This window comes from Herpailurus yagouaroundi, unplaced genomic scaffold (genome assembly GCF_014898765.1).
Source record: "Herpailurus yagouaroundi ecotype Mexico unplaced genomic scaffold, PumYag 160, whole genome shotgun sequence".
NCBI classification, from domain to species: Eukaryota; Metazoa; Chordata; class Mammalia; order Carnivora; family Felidae; genus Herpailurus; species Herpailurus yagouaroundi.
The window spans coordinates 21,707,059-21,731,379 of NW_024412401.1; the positions used below are offsets into that span (position 1 = coordinate 21,707,059).

The window sequence follows — 24,321 nt, forward strand, 5'->3', positions numbered from 1 at the left end:
ATTTTGGGGGAAAGCATTGTAAGACAGAGGAGATAACCAGTGCAAAGGCCCTGAGGTTGGACTGTGTTTGACATGTGACCATAGTTTGGTGAATGAAGGGGAGAGTTAGGAGGCGAGTCTGAGAGGCAGACTCAGCAGCAAGGAGTTGAATGGATGTGGGGATGTAGAGCATGCATGCAGGGCTTTGGAACCAGAGTAAGGTATTTGGATTTTATTCTGAGTGATCTGGGGGAGCACTGAAGAGTTTTGAGTGGTGAAGTGGCATATTTTAAGAGATGTTTTAAGAGAACATTGGTGGTAGTAAGTGGAGACTAGACTGGGAGGTGGTCAGTAGTGGAATCTGGAAGATCAGTCAGGAGCCTCTTGCAATATGCCAGATGGGAGACACTAGTGGTGTGGTGGAAGTGACAAGTGATTCTGGATAGATTTTCCAACATAGAACCAATGGATTTTGCTGATGGAGATGATGTGAAGTGTGAGAGAAAGAGGAGTTAAAGATGACTCTGGTTTTTGGCCATTTGAGGAGATGGGGGAAATGTGGGCAGAACAGGTTGGCTGGTAAAATCTTAGTGATTTGTAAAGAGCTTTTTATGTGATGAAGTTTATTAATATTTAGTCATTTAGGTGGAAAAAGTTTTTTTTCCTCAATTTGTTGTTAGTTAACTTTGTTAGTGCTGTTTTGTTGTACAGAAATGTCAACTGTTAGTCTTTACAGGTTTTGGTTTTGCGGTCATGTTTAGAAAGATTCTAAAAATAATCACCTAGTCTTGATCCTCTATGGTTTTGTATTTGCATTCACTCTTTAATCTGGATGGAGTTAATTTTGGTATAAGCTTAATTAAAATCTTAATTTTTTTTGGCATTTTTAATTTAGGTTTGTTTTATTTAAGTTTAATGTTAATTCCATGCTGTGTTTCAGTAAGAACAATTCAGATTCTGTATCTGTGGCTCCAGTCAGATATCCAGTAGTACAAATTAGCTTCAAGTTATACATACTGAACAAAAGAGGTTGAGCGAGCGAAGTAGGGAAGGCGGGGCCCTGGGGGGAGAGGGAAGGAGAAGAAACAAAGAATTGAACACGCATGCAGGCTTTTCCATACCACCTTCAATGCTAACCTGCTTTAGAGGGAGAGTAAAAGTAGGCAGGAATGAGCAGCCACGGATTGTTGAACTGTTACCAGCACCATGCTTTTCAGCAACATTTCAGCAGAGTTTGAAACACTTTTTACAGCAAAACCATTACAACTCTCCGAACAACTTTTAACCACCTCAAGCTAACACCCAATTAATTTTAAACATTGGTATAAAACTCAATTTAAACAATTAGAAAAAGGAAAAATAATACCACAATGCCTCATAGTGTGATTAACCTCTCTCTTAGATGCTCACGTCACCTAGAAGTCTAATAGCTTTCAAATATCATTTCCATTTCTAATGGTGATCTTGCCCCACCTGGCAGGAGACAATACAGTAATGCTGAAAAAGCCTCTATGCAGTCCTGTTAGTGTCTTAAAGAACCTAAAAGCTGGGACCAGTAAAATCCACAGAAATTCACTCTTGCCTTTATGAACTTTTGAAAATGGTTAAAAAAAAACAAAAAACAAACAACCAACAGGGCAGGAACCTAAATTCTGAGACCAAATGTAAAAGTCAGATTTGGTGGTTCTCAGTGACAATGGGGGAATTTCCAATGGGGGTGGGATGGGAAGGAATGGGGTGGTCAGAGATGGTTTCTCTTGTTGGCTTTTATGTCTCACTGATTTTCATCTTCCACATCCTGCAGCGCTTCTTTATTCTGCTCTTCACCATCACCCTGCATGTCTGAAGTCCATAGTGTCAGATTATCACGTAACAACTGCATGATAAGTGTAGAGTCCTTATAGCTTTTTTCACTCAGCGTATCCAAGTTCTGCAATTGCATCATCAAAAGCTGCTTTTGCCAACCTGCAGGCACGGTCAGGGGAATTAAGAATTTCGTAGGAGAATACGGAGAAACTGAGAGCAAGACCTAAGCGAATAGGATGCGTTGGTGGAAGTTCTGTCATTGCAATATCACTAGCAGCTTTATAAGCCACTAGGCTGTTCTCCGCAGCCTCCTTCCTGTCATTTCCTGTGGCAAATTCAGCCAGATACCTGTGGTAGTCCCCTTTCATTTTATAATAGAAAACCTTGGACTCGCCAGTGTTAGCTGCTGGAATGAGGTGTTTGTCCAGTACATCCAGAATGTCACAACAGATTAACTTTAGCTCAGTCTCAACCATTTGCCGATATTCCCGAATCATTTTTAGTTTGTCTTCTCCTCCCTTGTTTTCTTCTTTCTGTTCAATGCTGCTGATTATTCTCCAGGAAGCTCTTCCGGCTCCAATCACATTTTTATATGCAACAGATAGGAGGTTTCTTTCTTCAACTGTCAACTCCACATCCATCCCTGCTACTTTCTTCATTGATTCCACCATTTCGTCGTATCGCTCAGCCTGCTCTGCCAGCTTCGCCTGGTACACCAGATCCTCCCGATTAGATTATCCGTAACGGAAGTGGTTCCGGAAGGGTCTGCGCGACGGATGGAAGCAGATAGTGTCTCCAACTCTCTCAGCCTCTCGCTCCGTGTCTGGGCAGCAAAAATGGCGGCGCCTCCAAATCTTAATTTTTTTCAAATACTTAACCTTTTATTCTAGCATCATTAAACAATTTGTTCTTTGCTAAGAGAAATGATTGTATCATTGCCTCTGAATTGGGAAAGAGGGGTATGTGGCAAGTTGTGTAAAAAGATATTTTATTACATATTAGTGTTTGGCAAGCCCCTTGTCTTATCTTTGGCTGATGACTTGGTGCCTATAATTTCTGATTATCCTAGATTGTAAACATTTGTCTCCTGAGTCTCTTCGATCCCCAAAGAAGGTACTTGGCTTAGAAAATGGCTTGCGTCAGTTTCCCTCATTGTGAATTCTGTCCTGTGGATGAAATGTGACCTGTTTTTAACCACAGCCTATGACTTGCCACCAAATACTATTTTCTACTACTTCATTTTTGTCAACTGATAATTGTTCTGAGATTATGAACTAAAATTTGCTCTAGCAATGCAAAAATTGACTACAATGTATACTTGTTGTCCATTTAATCACACTACAGATTCCAAAGCCCTCCACATTTATGTATTCCATACATTCTCTCTGCTCTAGTCCTTCTCTGATATGTGGATAATTTAGAGGGGATGATATTTAATTTACTGAATTTTCTTCTTTAGGGTAAGAAATATATTTCCTATGTTGTTAATAATGTTTACCAAATCTTATAGTTGGGTTAAGTCTTTAAGCTTGGAAGTACACCTCCAGCATTTTGTTACTTAGAAATTTATTTCAAGGCTGATTGAACCTAAATCTCTTAACTGTTTCTTTGTTTTTTTGTAGCGAGGAAAATATGAGGTTCCTAAGTGGCTCTCTTCTAGTAGCGTTCTGCTTCTTCAACAGATGCTACAGGTAAACTTTGTTATTTATATTTAAATAATAGAAGTCTACTGCAGTTGTTTGATCCAACTTTAAGATGTCTGTGGTGCTGCTGTATTTGGAAGACAACACCGTTTTCCTATTGGCTTAAAAAAATTCCATTCAGTATATCTACTGCCCTCTACTAGATGCTTTCTTTTCTTTTTATTTATTCTAAAGTTTTATTTATTTAAGTAATCTCTATACCCAGTGTGGGGCCCGAACTCTCATGACCCCGAGGTCAAGAGTTGTATGCTCTTCCAACTGAGCCAGCCAGGTGCCCCTTTTTGAAAATGTATTTTTATTATTATTTTTTTAAGTTAGATGTTTTCTTAATTATGTTGCAAATGCATTTTCTTTTAGACCTCTGCCATGTCTTTGCTGATGTGGTTTTCCTTCCTTTTTCTTGAGCATTGTCTGTTTTCTCTGACTAACTCGACCACCGTGTTCCATTTTCTTGCTCCCGCTCTTGCACATTAAGTGTATAGTAGATAGGGAATAAATGCTTGAATGAGCTGATACACAGTCAAGTGGACCCTATGAACTAATGCGATGATTCTCAAGCTTTAGCACGTATCAGAATTGCCAGGGGCTTGTTAAAACACAGACTGCTAGGTGCCACCCTGAGAGAGTGGCTGATTCAGTAGATCTGGGGCAGGACTAGGAATTTGCCTTTCTAACAAGCTACCAGATGCTGCTGATGCTGCTGGTCTTGGGACCACACTTTGAGAACCACTGATTTAGGGGAATGGCTTCTGAGGTCTAGGTATCCACCCTGGCAATCAGTAGGCATGCCACTAACCTGGTTCTCATCTGTCAAATGGGGATTCTGACACTGGCCTTACTACTATGTAGTGTTATGAGGGTAAAATGAGATAAATAGGAAACACTTTGAAAATAGGAGTACCTTATTAGTGCAATATTTTTTTCATTATTATGTATTCAGAATATCTTCCAGTTTTTCCATCTATTAAGCCATCTCCAGTTTTTATTCAAAATTTACTTCAGGCTCACCCACCTTGATTAAGTAGGGCCAGACCACCAAATCTCCATAATGAGATTGAAAACACCTCATCTTTCTTCTGGACTCCAAAAAACTTAATCTTTGTTGATTAATTCTCCTCTCCTCACATTTGAAAATTACAAATGGAAAAGAAAGGTGTGCTTTTCAACTTGTTCTATGTGATTGTAAGCTCATCAGAGGTAGAGATTGCATATTCACTATGAATGCCCTGCATTGTGGCTGCTTGAATATTAAATTGGTGAATATTTCCTGTGAATAGGTTTTCCAGCAAAGACTATTACATCATACAATAGATTGACTGAACTTCATGAATAATGTCCATACCAATGAAGTTCATGTTTGTTAAACATTTATCTTCTAAGCCCGTGTTGGTTGCTATAGTTTTCTTGCCTCTATTGCCTTTTTTAAAGAATTTATTCCAAGGCCATTTTAAGGTCTTTGACAGCATTTTTGTGATGATAAAGTTTACATCTGTTCTGATGAATTTTGAGTTCTCAGGAGTAAAGGAGTTCTGTGTTCCCTATTGGAAATGTTAACCTCTAGCTACTTCTCAATGGCCACTAGGTGGACCCAAAGAAACGGATTTCTGTGAAAAATCTATTGAGCCATCCCTGGATCATGCATGATTACAACTGTCCTGTTGAGTGGCAAAGCAAGAATTCTGTAAGTAAAATGAAGTCTGGTAGAATTTTTCAAAAAACCTTGTTTGATCTTTCTGTGGATTCAGGAACTACACTGATGTGGTTTAAATATAAAAGAAAATGTAGTTTGTAGACTTGTTCATCAGATTGGTGTTTGTGAGGCTTGTAACCTAATTATGTATTTGCCTGTTAATCTCTAGGACAGTGGCTCTTAACTTAGGCTGCACATGAGAATCATTGGGACCTTAAAAAAAAATGTCAGGGCATCTGGGTGGTTCAGTTGGTTGGGTGTCTGACTTCAGCTCATGTCATGATCTCATGATTTATGAGTTCGAGCCCCGTGTTGGGCTCTGTGCTCACAGCTCGGAGCCTGGAGCCTGCTTCCGATTCTGTGTCTCCCATCCCTCTGTCCCTCCCCAGCTTGTGCTGTCTCTCTGTCTCTTTCAAAAAAAATAAAGAAATATTAGAAAAAAAAATGCCTGTGCCCCATCCCAGAACAATTAGTGGATATTTTTAAAGCCTTCCATGTGTTTCTTGCCTGTAGTCAGGATTGTGAACAGTGCTCTGGAAACCAAAGCAAGTTGCCTAACTCTGCCAAATCTATTTATTTGTCTATAAAAAGCAGATTAAACCAGTTCTGTCTACTTCCCAGAGTAGTTATGAGGTTTTAGTGGTTCTCAAACTTTTAAGTCAGAGGACTCCTTTATACTCTTAATATTTATTGATTGATTCATGTAAAAGTAACAGTAGCAAACCTATTATATTTTGTCTCAAATTAATATCTTCTGAAAAATAACCTTAAAAAATAAATGTAGTGAAAAGAGTAGCATCTTTGCAAGCTTCTTTGTAGTCTAGCTTGATAGAAGACATTTGGATCTCATCTGCTTCTGTATTCAGTCTGTTTTGATATGTTGTTTTGATTGAAGCATATGAAGAAAAAGCCTCACAGATATGTACTAGGAAAAGAGATAAACACTTTAAAAACTTTTTCACATAATTAGGGATATTCTGTGATAGTCCATTAAAACTTGACAACTGGTAGTTTCTGAAAGGTTAGTTGATTGTGGAATATGAAAGCACATCAATGAAGCTGTTGTACTCTGTTCCATTCAAATCCATCGGTCTGTCCATTGGATTCCTTCCTCATGTAATATTATGCATTCGTCATTTGGAAACTATTGATTCACTGAGTTATGCATATCTTCCAAATGTTAACACCTTTCAATCATACACTAGAAAAAAATCATATTCCTTTTTTTTTAAAGTTTATTGATTTGAGAGAGAGAGAGAGAGAGAGAGAGAGAGAGCACGCACGTGCTAGTGGGGGAGGAGCAGAGAGAGGGGGGAGAGAGAATCCCAAGCAGGTTCTGTGCTGTCAGTGCAGAGGCTGATGCAGGGCTTGATTCCACAAACCGTTAGATTGTGACCTGAGCTGAGATCAACAGTTGGATGCTTAACCGACTGAGCCATCCAGGCACCCCAGAATCACGTTCCTTAAAATCACTATTGATCTCATCAGAAAAGTCTTTAAGATTTGGAAAGCTGTTAAACTAATAGTGGCAGATACAAATTTTCCAAAAAGTTAATTTTTGCTTGAAAGCTCAAATTATATCATTGGCAGCAAATACTGTCAGTTTGTTTTCCTTGAAGTGGCAAATTCATTTTGTTCATTTTTGAGAAAATGCCAAATACCCAAGTCTAAATAATTATAGTTTGCCATTGTTCTTTCAAGTAAAAATGGTGTTTTATGAAGAAAACAGGTAATTCAACTCATAACTCAGTTACACAGGCACTTTTCCTCTAAAAACCATCATATTTTGGTATACATAAGTGCTTTATGCACAGTTCCCATTTTGTCACACAGAATGTAAAAAATACATGTACTCAGTGTCCCAAGATTTAATAAAATTAGTACTTTTTACTGCTTCATCAATGATATTCTTTTTTTTTTTTTTTGAATGTTTATTCATTTTGAGAGAGAGAACGTGCATAAGCTGAGGAAGGGCTGAGAGAGAGAATCCCAAGCAGGCTCTGAGCTGTCAGCACAGAGCCCAACGTGGGGCTTGATCCCACGAAACATGAGATCATGACGAGCCAAAACCGATAGTCGGATGCTTAACTGACTGAGCCACTCAGGCGTCCTACATTAATGATCTTCTTAATTGAAACTGACTTAAAAATTTTTTTTTTGAACTGTAAGTGCATGACAAAGAATATAGTATTTTAGTATAGTTTGGTGCCACTGCGTTGATTTGTACTAAGGCACAGCAGTGTTACTCATCATTGCTTTTACACCATCACTGCAAATGTTAACATTGTGAAAAATGAAAAACAGTATTATTATAAAAAATAGTTTTGACCTTGGAGATCCTCAAGTGGTCTGTGGACTACACCTTGAGAACTAGTCTAATATATATATGAAATATATATATGTGAGCTATTTAAATAATTATCATTATATTAATATTTAAGTCTTTTTTAACCAATAGCAACTTGAACTTGGCAAAAATGTGACTATTGCGAAAGGATATGTGCTTTGATATTAACTATTAGTATGTAAAATAAAATCTCAAAATTTAGTGACTTAAAATAATTATAACCTCTAATTTTGTGGATCAGCAATTTGGGTTGGCTCAACTGGGCAGTTCTTGCACCCGTCTTACCTGGGGTCACTCATGTGTCTGTAGTCACCTGTGACTTAATTGTGGCTGTATGGTACAAGCCTTACTCAGAAGATCAGCTGTTTGTGCTGGCTGTTTGTGGGGCTACATTGTGTGCAGCAGGCTAGTTGGGGCTTCTTGAAATGGTGGCTGGATTCCAAAAGAGGCAAGAAAGTGGGAACGCTCTAATACTTTTCAAGCATTTTCCAAGTCTCTGCTTGCATCATGTTTGCTTATATCCCAGTCACCAAAGTGAGCCACATGGCAAAGCCTGGAGCCACTATGAAAGGTGTGCCATTCTAAGTCCAAACAATTCTTATCCCCTATGTATAGATAAGGAAATCAAGAAATGAAAAATAATGACTTAAAAAATAAATTTGAAAGAGTGGCATCACTTTACATCTTTGCAGATTAAGTCTGACTTAATAGAAGACACTTGGATTTGTATCTGCTTTTGCATTCAGTCTGTTTTGCATTCTGTTGTTTTGATTGAAGCATATGAAGAAAATGTAGCCTCACATAGGTATGTGGTTAGAAAAGTATTTTAATACTTTAAAGGAGAAGTATTTTAATGGCCTTTTCAGATAATTTGGCATGTTCTCTGATAATCAGCTAAAACTTAGGCAGCGTAGTGGGGTATGTGCATGGGTCAACAGAATAGCTTGGATGTTTCTCAGACATGTCACAGTATGGACTTGGTACAGCTGTGAGGTATTTGCTTTCTGGAGTAATCACCTTAATACATGCAGATACTCTTCCCAGTGGCTACCTGGTCTTGGAAAAATAAATGAAGCTTGTTTTTAGCTTCTTACTAGTTTGCCCACTGTTAGAAATCCCTTCTGATTCTCCTATGACTGTCAGCTCCTAACATTTTTCTTCTCCATGTTCCCTTCAGTCCTCCAGGACATCTTTAGTATTTATTGAGCAAATGCAGTTAGAGAGGCAACTTAATTCTTTTTTTTTTTTTTTAAGTTTTTATTCACATTCCAGTTTGTTAACATACAGTGTAATATTAGTTTCAGGTGTACAACATAGTGATTCAGCACTTCCATATTGCACCCAGTGCTCATCAAACAAGGGTACTTCTTTTTTTTTTTTTTTTTTCAACGTTTATTTATTTTTGGGACAGAGAGAGACAGAGCGTGAACGGGGGAGGGGCAGAGAGAGAGGGAGACACAGAATCGGAAACAGGCTCCAGGCTCTGAGCCATCAGCCCAGAGCCCGACGCGGGGCTCGAACTCACGGACCGCGAGATCGTGACCTGGCTGAAGTCGGACGCTTAACCGACTGCGCCACCCAGGCGCCCCACAAGGGTACTTCTTAATCCCCATCACTTATTTAACCCATCCCCCCACCCACCTCCCTTCTGGTATCCATTAGTTTGTTCTCTGTAGTTAAGAGTCTGTTTCTTGGTTTGCCTCTCTCTCTCTTTCTCTCTCTCTCTCTCTCTCTTTTTTTCCCTTTGCTCATTTGTTTCTTAGATTCCATATATGAATGAAATCATGTGGTATTTGTCTTTCTGTGACTGACTTACTATGTTGTTGCAAATGGCAAGATTTCATTCTTTTTTTATGGCTGAGTAATATTCCATTGTATATATATATACATATATATGTATATATGTGTGTGTGTGTATATTTACGCATGTGTGTGTATATATATATGTATATGTGTGTATATATATATACGTATATACACACATACCACATCTTCAGTTGATGAATTGATGGACACTTGGGATCTTTCTGTAATTTGGCTATATTTGGCTAAACCTACTTTGTTGAGGGTTTTTATCATGAATGGATGTTGTACTTTGTCAAATGCTTTTTTCTGTGTCTTTGGGTAAATACCTAGTAGTGTGATTGCCAGATCGTAGGGTAGTTCTATTTTTAACTTTTTGAGGAACCTCCACATTTTCCATAGTGGCTGCACCAGTTTGCATTGCCACCAACAGTGTACAAGTGTTCGCCTTTCTCCACATCCTTGACAACACCTCTTGTTTCTTGTGTTACTGATTTTAGCCATTCTGAAAGGTGTGAGGTGATAGCTCATTGTAGTTTTGATTTGCATTTCCCTGATGATGTGCAGAGTTGAGCATCTTTTCACATGTCTGTTGGCTCTCTGTGTGTCTTCCTTATAAAATGTCTATTCATTTTCTGCCCATTTTTTAATTAGATCATTCATTTTTGGGGGTTTTGAGTTTGGTAAGTTCTTTATATAATTTGGAAACTAACCTTTTATCAGAATATGTCATTTGTAAATATCTTCTCCCATTCCCTAGGTTGTCTTTTAGTTCTATTGATTGTTTCTTTTGCTGTGCAGAAGCTTTTTTATTTTGATGTAGTTCCAATAGTTTATTTTTGATTTTGTTTCCTCTGCCTCAGGAGATATATCTAGAAAGAAGTTGCTACTGCTGATGTCAAAGAAGTTACTGCCTGTGTTCTCTTTTAGGATTCTTATGGTTTTAGGTTTCATATTTAGGTCTTTAATCCATTTTGAATTTATTTTTGTGTATGGTGTAAGAAAATGGTCCAGTTTTATCCTTTTGCATGTCGCTGTCCAGTTTTCTCAATAGCATTTGTTGAAGAGACATTCTTTTTCCCATTGGATATTCTTTACTGCTTTGTTAAAGATATAATTGTGGATTCATTTCTGGGTTTTCTCTTCTGTTCTATTGATCTATGTATCTGTTTTTGTGCCAGTACAATACTGTTTTGATTACTATAGGTTTGTAATATAACTTGAAGTCTGAAATTGTGATGTCTCCAGCTTTGTCTTTCCTTTTCAAAGTTGCTTTGGCTACTTGGGGTCTTTTGTGGTTCCATACATATTTTGGGGTTGGTTCTGGCTCTGTGAAAAATACTTCGGTAGTTTGATAGGGATTGCATTAAATGTGTAGATTGCTTTGGGTAATATAGACATTTTAACAATATTTGTTTGTCCAGTCAGTGAGCATGGAATGTCTTTCCATTTCCTTGTGTCTTCTTCTTCAATGTCTTTCATCAGTATTTTATAGTTTTCAGAGTACAAGTCTTTTACCTCTTTGGTTAGGTTTATTCTTAGGTATCTTATGCGTTTTTGTGCACTTGTAAATGGGATTGAGTCCTTAATTTCTTTTTCTGCTGCTTCATTATTGGTGTATGGAAATGGAGCAGGTTTCTGTACATTTTTATCTTGTGACTTTAGTGAATTCGTGTATCAATTCTAGCAGTTTTTTGGTGGGGTCTTTTGGGTTTTCTATATACAGTATCATGTCATTTGCAAATAGTAAAAATTTGACTTCTTCCTTACCAATTTGGATGCCTTTTCGTTTCTTGTTGTCTGATTGCTGTGGCTAGAACTTCTAGTATCATGTTGAATAAAAGTGATGAGAGTGAACATCCTTGTCTTTTTCCTGACATTAGAGGAAAAGCTCTCATTTTTCCCCATTGAGGATGATATTAGCTGTGGGTTTTTCATATATGGCCTTTTATTATGTTGAGATATATTCCCTCTAAACCTACTTTGTTGAGGGTTTTTATCATGAATGGATGTTGTACTTTGTCAAATGCTTTTTTCTGTGTCTACTGGTCGTATGGTTCTTATCCTTTCTCTTATTGATCTCTAATATTGAACCAGCCTTGTAACTGACTAATAAATCCCATTTGATCGTGGTAAATGATTTTTTTAATGTATTGTTGAATTTCGTTTGCTAGTATTTTATTGAGAATTTTTGCATCTATGTTCATCAGGGATATTGGCCTGCAGTTCTCTTTTTCAGTGGAGTCTTTATCTGGTTTTGGTATCAGGGTAATGCTGGCCTCATAGAATGAATTTGGAAGTTTTCCTTTTTTATGTTTTGGAATAGTTTGAGTAGTATAGGTATTAACTCTTTAAATGTTTAGTAGAATTCTCCTGTGAAGCCATCTGGTCCAGCTCTTTTGTTTGTTGGGAGTTTTTGATTACTGATTCACTTTCTTTGCTGGTTATTGGTCTGTTCAAGTTTTCTATTTCTTCCTGTTCCAGTTTTGGTAGTTTATATGTTTCTGGGAATTCATCCGTTTCTTCTAAGCTGTCCAATTTGTTGGCATATAGTTTTTCATAATATTCTCTTTTAATTGTTTGTATTTATTTATTTATTTATTTTTTCAACGTTTATTTATTTTTGGGACAGAGAGAGACAGAGCATGAACGGGCGAGGGGCAGAGAGAGAGGGAGACAGAATCGGAAACAGGCTCCAGGCTCTGAGCCATCAGCCCAGAGCCTGATGCGGGGCTCGAACTCACGGACCGCGAGATCGTGACCTGGCTGAAGTCGGACGCTTAACCGACTGTGCCACCCAGGCGCCCCCTAATTGTTTGTATTTTTGTGGTGTTATTTCTCCTCTCTCATTTGTGATTTTATTTATTTGAGTCTTTTTTTGATCAGTCTGGCTAGAGGTTTATCACTTTTATTAATATTTTTCAAAGCACCAGCTCCTGGTTTCATTGATCTGTTCTATTTTTTTTTTTTTTTTTTTTTTAGTTTTTATATCATTTATTTCTGCTCTAAAATGTATTATGTCCTTCCTTCTGCTAGCTTTAGTCTTCATTTGTTAATCTTTTTCTACCTCCTTTGGGTGTAAGGTTAGGTTGTTGAGCAGCAACTTCATTCTAACAACTGTCAACACTGAGAGCCTAAGAAAAGCAGAGCGTGCAGGTGTGAGAGCGGTGCAGTAGCAGGGCGGGGAAACTGGGATGTGCCCCTTGTGAGGTGGAGGGAGTGGGTGGTGCAAATGCCTGTGTTCAACCATTGGGGGTCATTGTTTCTCCATGTGTGGGAGGGCTTTGCATGTCTTCTCAGCCATAATCCTAATAGAGGATCCACTATACTTGCAGTAGAACAGATGCCTAAATGAAGAAGGTCTCTGATTTCACCAACACAAAAATTATTTTAAATTTGGGTGCAGTATAAAGTAAAATATATAGTTTTGAGTGTTCAAAGAATTTGTAAATTTTCTCATATCTTAGTATAGTAATTGTTTTTTACTGAATACTTACTATAATCATATAGTGTGCTATTATAGTAAGAACTCTCTGTGTATTATACCACAATGTAATACAGAGCCCTTAGGGTATTACCTATAAGAGTCAGGTGATATTCTATGGCTTTGTGTTTTTAACTCTTTTAACTCATTTAATCCACATACCAACCCTCTGAGGTAGATAGCATTGTTGTCCCCATTTTGCAAATGAAGCAACTGAGACACAGAATCATAAGGTAACTTCCCCAAGATCAAACAATTAGTAAGTGTAGAACCAGGATTTGAACCTAGACATAAGGCCTCCAGAATGAAATGGATCTGGTAGGTCAAATAATTCAAATTTAGGGCCTGCATCCTGCATAGCTGTGGCCTTTGTGATGAGGACCAGGCCATGCATCTGGTTTCTGTTGAAATAGCTATTGGAGCAGCGTCATGGAGAGGTGGCACTGTGGTGTGACAGAACAAACTCTGGGCTAGGAATGAAAAATGCCAGTCTTAGGTACATCACAGGAATTTTTCTGAGTATTTTCTCACCTCTAATGTGGGTATTCTAACATCAGTCTCTTGTGTATATTTGGGTTATATTTTCCCCTTTATAGAGTGCCTTTACATGTTGTGTCATTCATCTGTCTCGCCTGCCTTATAGTATTGCTTCAGGGATCAAATGAGTTATATACAGAAGAGCTATAAGGGTTTATTGTTGCTTTTCAAAGTATTTGCTTTTTCTCCCTCATTATTATGTTTTGTCAAGAGTGAATTATAAAAAATAATTCAGATTTACTTGGATTTTTTTTTTTTATTTTTTTTTTCAACGTTTATTTATTTCTGGGACAGAGAGAGACAGAGCATGAACGGGGGAGGGGCAGAGAGAAAGGGAGACACAGAATCGGAAACAGGCTCCAGGCTCTGAGCCATCAGCCCAGAGCCTGACGCGGGGCTCGAACTCCCGGACCGCGAGATCGTGACCTGGCTGAAGTCGGACGCTTAACCGACTGCGCCACCCAGGCGCCCCCAGATTTACTTGGATATTTAATGTATAGGTGCTATTCTATAACTCTATGCATGATCTCCTTCTATCATTTTCACACATAACTCTAGTACCCAAGTGTTGTATCAAATAGAAGTTATATTCAGTTCCATTTTCTGCCCTACTGAACAGGAAATGTAGTAGGCACGGATAATCCAAAATAATTGGCTAGCTTTTGGTATTCATTTTTGTACTTAATTTAACTTGAGTCCGTGTGGCTGAGAATTTAGAGTACGGATCTTCCTTGACTTAAAGGGTTACACCCCAATAAACCTGTCATCAGTTGAAAATATCTGAAGTCGAAGATGCATTTAATACACCTAACCTGCTGAACAGCATAGCTTAGCCTGACCTACCTTAAACATGCTCAGAACACTTACATTAGCCTACAGTTGGGCAAAATCATATAACACAAAGCCTATAATAAAGTGTTTAATATCTCTCGTAATTTGTTGATTATTGCACTGAAAGTGAAAAACAGAATGATTATATGGGTACAGAATGGTTGTAAGTGTATTGGCTCTTTACTCATGTGGTCGCGTGGCTGACTGGGAGCTACAGCTTGTTGCTGCCCAACATCACAGAGAGGATCATACCGTATATTGTTAGCCTGGGCAAACATCAAAATTCAAAATTTGAAGTATGGTTTCTACTGAATGTGTATCACTTTTGCACCATTGTAAAGTTGAAAAGTCATAAGTTGAACCATTGTAAGCCTGGGACCATCTAAAAGTATTGAGCCTCTTTGGAAAACCCAGCTGGAGACAAGCCATATCTATATATTTAATGTTTATTTATATTCGAGGGAGAGAGATAGAGACAGACAGACAGACAGAGTGTGAGCTGGGGAGGGGTAGGGAGAGTAGGAGACACAGAATTTGAAGCAGGCTCCAGGCTCCATAGAGCCCGATGTGGGGCTCAAACTCTCGAACCATGAGATCGTGACCTGAGCTGAAGTCGGATGGTTAACTGACTGAGCCACCCAGGTGCCCCTAGACAAGCCATAGTTTTAAGACTTGATGTCTTGTCTACCACACTCTTCATTCGTTCCAGTTCAAGAGTCCAGTAAAGAAGCTAGCACCTTCTTCCTACCCTTCCCTCCTTTCCCACACACACCTGTGGTAAAGGCACAAAGTAGGAGGCTATGGGAGAGAGAGAAAGATTGTTTGTTTGTTTTTAGGATAGTAACTTACAATTATGGAGGGAACCCCAGAAATCTTTTCCTTCTCATTTGAGCAGTGGTGGCATCAACTGGTGTCAAAGAAGATGCCCAACTGGTGGTAAAGTGTCTGGGCTTCTGAGGTTGGGACCTTCCTGAAGGGGGAATCTATAGTAGGGGAAACTGCTAAGGTCAAAGCAATACAGTGAAAACTTACCTTAGCATTTTGGACTTTTATAGAGCCATTGGTATAAGCCTCTGTGTCTCCACATTCTCTGTAGCCCATGAGGTTGTGCTTATACAATGTTGTTTCTAGTGTTCTTCTATTTTCATGATGGCAGCATGACTTTCTCTTGAGTCCGTTATTACAAGTGTGGGGTCCGGAACAAGGGAAGGTTCATGATATTGCTCTGCTTTGCACTGGGCAAACCTCTCTTGGCATACTATGTTTGGTTCTCAGCACTTCACACTGAGGGTCAGTGACAGCCTAGTGTGTGTGATCTAAAGAAAGGGCCAAGATGGTAAGGGACGTTAATCATTGGAATGGTGGTTAAAGGAAGTGGAAAAGAGAAAACTTGAAGAGGAAATATTCTTATAATAGGAATATTCAAATTTCTGAAAAGCTCTTACACCAAAGAGGAAGTAAAATTATGATTGTTAGTAAAATTAGTTAACCACTTTTTGAGAGTCTGCTCTGTTTAGATACTGTACTAGGCATTCCACATATATTGTATGTATTGCAAGACAAAGTTCCATTTCTATTTTATAGATGATGGAACTGATGCTCCAAGAGGTATAGTAACCTGCTGAAGGCCACACAGTTATTTAATGATTTCACAATTCAAACCAAGGTTTTTCTGATTCCAAAGCCTGTTAGCTGTAAGAGTGTATGGACTCACAGCAAATACAGATCATAGGGAGACAGACCTTAGGGGACAGGTGCGAGAAGCTAGCCATCCCTGTTCCCTGGAGAGGAGGGCTAGGGCAGAAAGTGAGAGATCACTTATTGGGACTGCTGTGAAGAGAATTCATACATGGAGAAGATGACTTTAAAATTACATTCCTTTGAATCTCTTCCACTGTGATCTCCTGAACTCCTGTTCCAGGTCCAGTCTAGGCCCATTTGGCCTTTTGGTTCTCAGTGATTCTCATTTGGTTCTCAGAACCTACTTCTGTACCCTTGTGCATGGGTCAGCATACTTGGATAACTTCTATCCTGAAGCAAAATAAAGCTTGTACAGAGGCTGTTTTTTTTTTTTTTTTAATCATGCTTTGCTAGTACCTTCAGCATAATGGTGATTGTGTATCACCTATGGCACCATCACAAGGGCTTCTTGGATTGTTGTGGAACCCAAACACAGTGCACTGTACTGCAAGTTTGAGCCACTCTGACCAGTCTGTTGTGTAGCTGCTGATTTTAGTGCCTACATGCTCTTTGCTGAAGATGCCATGCTGGCCTTACCATGTAGGGAAGGAGCATGTAGGGCCTTGGCTAGATAACAGTTTTAGCAATCGATCACATGGTGATGGAATGTGAAAGGCTGGGAAAGAACTCTTCTTCTTGAACTGCTTATTGTCATCTGTTGATATCTTAAAAAATTCTGGAGAATGTTTATTGTTACTGAAGAATTTGACGAACTCCTGTTTTTTTACATATTGGCATTGATTTTACAAGGCAGTTTTGCTAGTTTAAAAAGTTTAAAAACAAATGTTCATAATTTTTGTTAATAAAATTTGTATTTTTTTGTAGCTTATTCACCTTGATGAAGATTGTGTAACAGAACTAGCTGTACATCACAGAAATAACAGGCAAACAATGGAGGATTTAATTTCATTGGTAAGAAATATGACATGAATTTGAGAATAATATCTTTTGTTTTATTGTTCTTTATTGATAAAAGAAATATCCTGATAAAGTACATGGAAAATAGTATAGCGTTTTTCAGACCTATGATTTTGTCATGGATGTAACTATTCCACTCAATTCTTTTCTCATGTCTGCTGGAGATCCTCTTTAAAAATGACATTGATTTGGGTCTGACTCTTGATTTTGGCTCAGATCATGATCTCTTGGTTCATAGGATCGAGCCCTACATCAGGCTCTGTGCTGAGCATGCAGCCTGCTTGGGATTCCCTCCTTTCCTCCCTCCCTCTCTCCCTCCCTCCCCCTCTCCCTCTCCTTTCTCTCCCCCTTCCTCCCTCCCTCCACCCCCCATGCGTGTGCACTCTCTCTCAAATAAAGTTTAAAATAAAAAAATATGACATTGATTAAAGAGAATTACAGTGGGAAAAAAAAAATAAAGAAATAGAAAAAACTAGTCCACAGAGAATTGACAGAGTTCTGATTTTACTACTTGAAATTCTATACATGGAACTATGATTCTGCTGTAGGAATAGGTAAGCACAAAGCAGCTTTCTTCTTACCCGAAAGCAACTCAATAGCACCACATCACCCCTAAGCTTGTGAAGCAAATACCATGAAATCATTATCAAGTTATTTCAGAAGCTTAATCTCTAGATCATACATGTGTTTTTTTTCCTAGAGATGGAGGCACTCATAGTTGACTCCGAGTATAATTGAACCTGATAGGCAGGGATTGAGCCCAACTTTGCTCCTGGTTCAGTACTGTCTTTCATTGTCTCTGATTTGTGTTTTGTTTTGTTTTTTTTTCTTTCCTAATTTGCAAGGTAAAGACTTAAGCAAAAATTTTTTTTCTAAACAAAGCTTTGCTAAGCCACAATTCTTCTCAATGAGGAGGAGATATAAAAAATTTCTTTTGGATGACATAATAAGCAAAGGTTCCAGAATGTGTATACAAAACAGAATGATAATGTGTTTTGCATGGAAAATGCCTTTGAAGGAATGACAAGAATTGGGAATTGCTGCAAGGCCCTTCCTTAGTCTTTTATAATGAGAACTTGAAGTTTCCATTTAAGCAACTTAAAAATAAAAGTATGACTTTTTCTTTAGGATGATCTTTCATAGAGACTTTCAGGTACCTAAGATTTCTTTTAAATTTTTCATTTTAGAAGTTTTTAAATGCCTGCAAAAGTAGAACAGTTTAACAATGATCTTCCACATACTCATCATCCAGGTTCAACAGCTAATGACATTTTGCCAGTTTTATCTATATCCCAGTCCCCTCTCCCATTTGCCTTTTCTAACTAGGATATTTCAAAGCTCGGCCCAGACATCCTGTCATTTTATTGAGAAAAGATTTGGTGTGTGATCACAGACTTTTATTTATTTATTTTTAAACGTTTATTTATTTTTGAGAGAGAGAAGAGAGAGAGCTGAGCAGGGGAGGGGGAGAGAGAGACACACACAGAATCCGAAGCAGGCTGTAGGCTCTGAGCTGTCAGCACAGAGCCCGATGCGGGGCTCGAACCCCCAAACTGTGAGATCGTGACCTGAGCCAAAATCAAGAGTCAGATGCTTAACTGACTGAGCCATCCAGGTGCCCCATATCACAGACTTTTAAAATCTGAATCCTAAAAGTAATATACAAAGAATTTCAAGAACTATTGAAAAATTATCTTTAAAATAGTATCCTTTATGTGATCTTTACATAATTTTCAAACTTAAAAGTGAAATGGGAATAGGAATTATTTTCTTTCCTTCTGATACAGGAAAAGTAGATAATGAAGCACGGTATTGTTTTCTGGTGTTACATCTCTAAAGCTCTCAGTGATTCTGAAAGCTAGGCACGAACAACATCAAGAATGCTGTGAAAAAAAGGAATAGTTTTTCTTCCTTTGGACTCTTCTCTCATTCTTAAATGTCTGCTTATACTTACTTTCCAGTCCTAGGGATGAGTAGAATATAGGCTATTCATTCTAAATGTGAGATTCTCAACCTTGTGTGGATCCTCTGGGAATCTAAACTAATCCTGATGCCTAGGACCCAACCCTGGAGATTACGGTTTAATTGGTTTGGTGTGTGGTCTAAACATCAGAATTTTTAAAAGCTTTCCCAGTGATTGCAGTATGCAGCCAGGAGTTGAGAAGTACTACTCTAAATTCTTGCTATTCAAAGTATGCTTTGACCAGCAGCATTAGCGTCACTTGGTGCTTATTAGAAATGCAAACTCTCAGAGCCTACTTCAGACTTATTGAATCAGAATCTGTATCTTAATAAAATCCCTAAGTGATACATATGTACATTAAAAGTTGAGAAGCATTGGTCTCAGTCAGTGGTTTTCAACTGGGAGTGATTTTGCCCCTCGAGACATTTTTGGTTGTCACAACTGGGGTGTGTGTACATGATAATGGAATCTAGTGGTTAGAGGCCAGGATGCTGCTAAATATCCCACAATGCACAGAACAGACCCTCACAAGAAAGAATTATCCAGGTCAAACATCAGTAGTGTTGGCTGGAGAAATCTTGGTTTAGGTAGTCTCAGGGAATTCACATTGGTCCTAAGAACTTTCCAGTTTAAGGAGCCTCAGGAACAGCAGGTTTGAGATCAGCTGTGTCTGTTATACTTGTTTTTGGCACCTCAGGAGCTTTGCCTTTACTTTGGGGTCTGGTTAGACAGGACAGACAGAGATCAGGTTAGTGTGATCCATCCTGGGATGGTGCTGCTGATCTTTGTGCAGAGAGAGAAACACTATTATTGTCAAACATTGGCCTCCTAGAAGTCCCGCTTTTATATTATATACATGAGCACTCTTAATCTGCTTTTTATATGCAGCAGTTAGAGTTTCACTGTGTCATGATTTCGGGCTATCCCGCTGTAGCCTGCCCGAGAGCTTCCAGTAGTGGTGCCAGAGCTTCCTTCCACCTGATTGCTTTCCTTACTGCTCCCCTCTTCTTCCAGCTGTGAGTGTCTGTGATTTGTGGGGGCAGCCAGTCATCTGGTATGGGGACTTCATCGAAGGTCACAAGTGCATATGAGAACCAATTCAGACCAAGACAGATCCCTTCCCCCATCCCTGTAGTGCAAATCTCCCTGTATTCTGGTGGGAGAAGTTTAAAGGCCTCAAGGACCAAGGTCAAGGGAATGATAGTGAGCCACTCCTCAGTTTCTCAAAACACTCTGTACCAGTAACTTGCCTGCCCTCAGCCCAGGTGCCTGGGCAGTTCTTTAACATTTAGCCTGTGTGAGCAACAGCTGGGGATTTTTAAATGTTTTTTCTTTTTTTAAAAATGTTTTTAGTTGTTGTTGTTGTTGTTTTTAGAAATGCAACCTTCTTCATAATAGGTAAACCTGTTGGAGCTGCCTAAAAGATAATGGAGACATTGGTTGTGTTAGACTTGTGGATTGACATCACCTGAAAATGTAACTAATGTGCTGACTCATCTGTTATTGAACACAGAACTCCCCTGTGCATCTGATTGTGACAAGTTGTATGCAGTGGCTATGGCCAAAAAAAGTTATAAAAAGGATGCTTTTTTTTTTGCTTAGGGGTAAAGAGGAGTTAGAGTATGGTTGTAAAACTCTAGGTAGCTTTAGAAAACTCCATTGAAAACTGTCCAGGTATTGTTTACAGTGCCTGGATTGTGCCAGACCATTGTTGGCACGCAAATGGCAACTTGTTTCTGAGCCATTCTGTAATCAGTTTATGGCATCTCTTTCAAAGAGGTAGGGCTGTCATACGTGAGACCATAGATGTGGCAGGTGGGGAAAAAAAAATCTTGAATGTAGTTTTTGGAAAGTGGAGAGTGGTTATAACTACATAGTTTTTACCCAGTTCCCAAGTACCTTCTCCATGAAACCTTTTCTGACCTTCCCCTGATCCTGTCTGGATTAAAGGCAACATTCTGTGATAATTTATCACAGTATTTTATACCTCTTCCACTCGATTGGTAGGTCCGTTACAGATTTCAAAGCATACATGATGACTGTGGCCATCTAAAATATTAACTGATAAAATTTAATAAAAACAGGGTTTTTATTTAGACCTTTTTGGTAGTAGACCTCTTTGGATCATGTGCCTTTTGAGGAGATACATGCATTAAATATTATTCGATGTTGGGGCGCTTGGGTGGCTCAGTTAAGCGTTCGACTTCGGCTCGGGTCATGATCTCACAATTCGTGGGTTCGAGCCCCGCACTGGGCTCTGTGCTCACAGCTCAGAACCTGGAGCCTGTTTTAGATTGTGTGTCTCCCTCTCTCTCTCTACCTCTACCCTGCTCATGCTCTGTCTCTCTCTGTCTCAAAAATAAATAAACATTAAAAAAATATTATTCAATGTTATTAAAATTTAATGCTCTTATAGGGTAGAGTCTCCTAGTCTTATGAGTGCATTATTTAGAAACTTTCAGTTATACATAATGGATTGAACAGATATGTTTACATCCAACACTTGCTAAAACCTCACTAAAATAATAATAAAGGGGTAAAAAGGTAAAACATTTCGCAAGGGTGATTGGAATAAAAGAGGAGACAAAGAGTAATGTGAGTAAAATTTTGGGAGTTATAAAATAGGTAAGTGGCAGCTGACATAGCATTTTAGAGAAAGCTGAAAGCTAAGTGCCTGCATTGGGAAAAGAAAATAAACAAATTGATTAGGACCTTAGGCTCCGGAAAAGCTTAGGAATCAGAGGTACTCAGAACCTCTGAAGTTAGGGAAGTAAGTAGGGTAGAACAGGAAGATTGGTTGAAAGTCTGTATGAGAAACAATTGGACCCCTAAATCCCTTTCTTTACCTTGAGCTGCATGATAGCCATGTCTTCCTCACCCCAGCGGAAGATAGGAGATATTGACCAAGAGGCACTGTTGTACCACACACAGCGTGTCCATTTTGAAATGGACGCATGGGCACATGCAGCCCTCATATTTAACAGTGAACCACTACCTCTAACCCCTTTCCCTCTTCAACTCTGAGAATGCTGGAACCAGGAATTTATCCCGTTTGCAGTGGGGGTGGGGAAGATATTGGAAGACTCATTTCTAGGGAAAAGCCAAGGGGGAGGACCTACTATACCTGATGGTTGGGAGTTTAGATTCCTGTCTGTTCATTATAGAGGGAAGCCCCCAAGCTGATGAGCAGCCTCAAACTACACACAGACCCTTTAATTAGCTGTGCTTTATAATTCCTCCCCTTTAAAAAGATACAGGCAGCCAAAGATTACTAGACATTTGAGGAAAGCCTCTAACATGAAAATCAGAGATCAAAACAAGTGGTGGGGACCAGGGGTGGGGGAAGAGAAAGAAAAGTAAAGATATTCAGAAATAGAAGATAATGCAGGGAGTGGAAGAAAATGGCTAAGAAATGATAATTAATATTCTCAGAGATAAGAGAAGCTATTTCTTTTTCGAAATAAGAATAAGATGACTAAAAAGGAACATTTCAAGAGATAGCTCTTGAAAGTTTAAGATATGACGACAGAAATGAAAAGCTTAGTAGAAATGATTGAAAATGAAATTAAAGGAAAATCTTTCAAAAGTAGAACTTAAAGACAAAGAGATGCATAAATAGAAGAGAATGGGTAAGAAAGGTCCAACATACAAATAATAGAAGTTGCAGGAAGACAAAACAGAAGGAAGAAGGGAAGAAAGCATCAAAGAAATGATACAAGAAGAAATATTCCAGAACTGAAGGTTTCTAAGGTAGTAGAACTGAGTTTTTAAGAATGAAGGGGCTTAGCCAGGGTTTGGAAATGTGGATGAAAATAGATCTCCACAAAGTGGAATTTCAGAAAACTGGGGGAAAAGGGAATATCCAAAAAATATCTAGAGCCAAAAACAATCCCCAAAAGATCATAAACAAAGGCTTGGAATCGGAAAGACTTTGGATTTTTCATTAGTTATATAAGAAGTGAGAAGACCATGGAATAGTGTTTTCAAAACTGAAAATTATTATCATCCTAAAATGGTATATTCAGCCAAACCAGAATCAAGTGTGAGGATGAAATGCAGTCAGTCACCAGGCATGCAAGATTGCAAAAAATTTACCTCCCATCCGTCTACCTTCAGGAAGTTACTGGAGAATATATTGCACCCAAACAAGTGACCAAGAAAGAGGAATCCTTAGGATCTAGGAAACTGGGGACACATTGTAGAATAGAGGTGAAGGGAATCCCTAGACTGGCAGTTAAGTTGCAGGTTGAGAAAGAAGCCAGTCCAGAGTGGAGCATGGAATGCACACATCAGGTGGAATGTCTCCAAAATGGCAGCGGAGTGGGGGCCAGATCAGCTGGTGTATGTGGACATGTTGAGGGGAGGTGAAGAGTGCTGGAGAGTGTGCAGGTGAATTAGTAAGACGAATAACTGCCTCTTTTTTATTTAACTTCAGGAAAAACCAAGATATTAAAGAAGGAAATGCGAAGATAGTACCCTGCATGGTTTAGGTGCAATTCCATATTGGTTGTTAAGATATTAGAATACCTATATACTCACTGGTAAAGAACTGCTACGAGTGCCCTCCCTGTAGCCCATTACCTCCCTTAGGTCCCGTGGGCACCTCCCTCCAGTCTCCCCTGGAAGCCAGTGATTAAAAGGTTAATAATTGTCATGGCACAGGTCCCCCAGGACCCTACTCACTCTCAGCCTCTGTTCTAATTGCTTAGAGTCAGGGTACCAATTAAATATTTCGAACATTACCCTTACTTAGTTGTGAATACTATTTACATAATCATAGTAGTATAAATATTGATTTAACTAAAAATTGTCATAAAATTATAGTGGGAGGATACAGGAGGAAGAATGTATGGGGCAGGAAGGAAAGTTCTTATTTTCCATACTAGGAAATTCATAGATAATATCTGAAGCTGAAGAAAAATTTTAAAGCCATTTAAATTTAAATTAAATTATAAGCAACATAGAAACATAGACAAAATAGCTTAAAGTATTTAAAAGTGGTTCCCTCTGGGGAGTGGAAAGTGTGTGTGTGTGTGTGTGTGTGTGTGTGTCTGTCTGTGTGTGTATGAGAGAGTGAAGGAGACACGGTACAAGGGACGGTTATTTTTTCTGAATGGAAAAAAGTTAATGTAAAATAAAACATTATTTCAAAAAACAACTTTAGTCTTGTAAACAACTTTGATTTTCTTTTTTCCAGTGGCAGTATGATCACCTCACAGCTACCTATCTTCTGCTGCTAGCCAAGAAGGCTCGGGGAAAACCAGTTCGTTTAAGGCTTCCTTCTTTTTCCTGTGGACAAGCCAGTGATACCCCGTTCACAAACACCAAGGTAAATGTTAGAACCTTTTGTGTGAACACCGACTGCTCTGGCCTCACGCCTGCTCCATTCATGAGTGGGTCCACCACTGGTGTCAAGGAGCCAGAGGCAAGACATTTTATGATTTAAATATTTTTGGTGAGGAAAATGGGACATTCAGAACTTGAACTCTAAAAATTTCAAAGTTAACATGACATGGAAAT

General features: G+C 38.7%; 2 protein-coding genes across 4 annotated transcripts in view; one reads left to right on the plus strand and one right to left on the minus strand.

The window, feature by feature from the left end:
- MELK (maternal embryonic leucine zipper kinase) overlaps nucleotides 1-24,321 on the plus strand; it is a 98,427-nt gene that overhangs the window by 47,199 nt on the left and 26,907 nt on the right. For all 3 annotated transcript variants that reach the window (XM_040481697.1, XM_040481698.1, XM_040481699.1), the window contains exons 9-12: nucleotides 3,408-3,476; nucleotides 5,071-5,169; nucleotides 16,746-16,832; nucleotides 23,999-24,130. In XM_040481697.1, the coding sequence (XP_040337631.1) occupies nucleotides 3,408-3,476; nucleotides 5,071-5,169; nucleotides 16,746-16,832; nucleotides 23,999-24,130 (387 nt within the window). The remainder of the gene's footprint in view (nucleotides 1-3,407; nucleotides 3,477-5,070; nucleotides 5,170-16,745; nucleotides 16,833-23,998; nucleotides 24,131-24,321) is intronic.
- LOC121034676 (14-3-3 protein epsilon-like) lies at nucleotides 1,769-2,549 on the minus strand. Its single transcript, XM_040481701.1, has one exon. The coding sequence runs from the start codon at nucleotides 2,454-2,456 to the stop codon at nucleotides 1,890-1,892; it is 567 nt and encodes a 188-aa protein (XP_040337635.1). The 5' UTR covers nucleotides 2,457-2,549; the 3' UTR covers nucleotides 1,769-1,889.

Coding starts and splice junctions, on each gene's coding strand:
- LOC121034676 (XM_040481701.1), bottom strand. CDS start 2,456: ATGGTGGAATCAATGAAGAAAGTAGCAGGGATGGATGTGGAGTTGACA.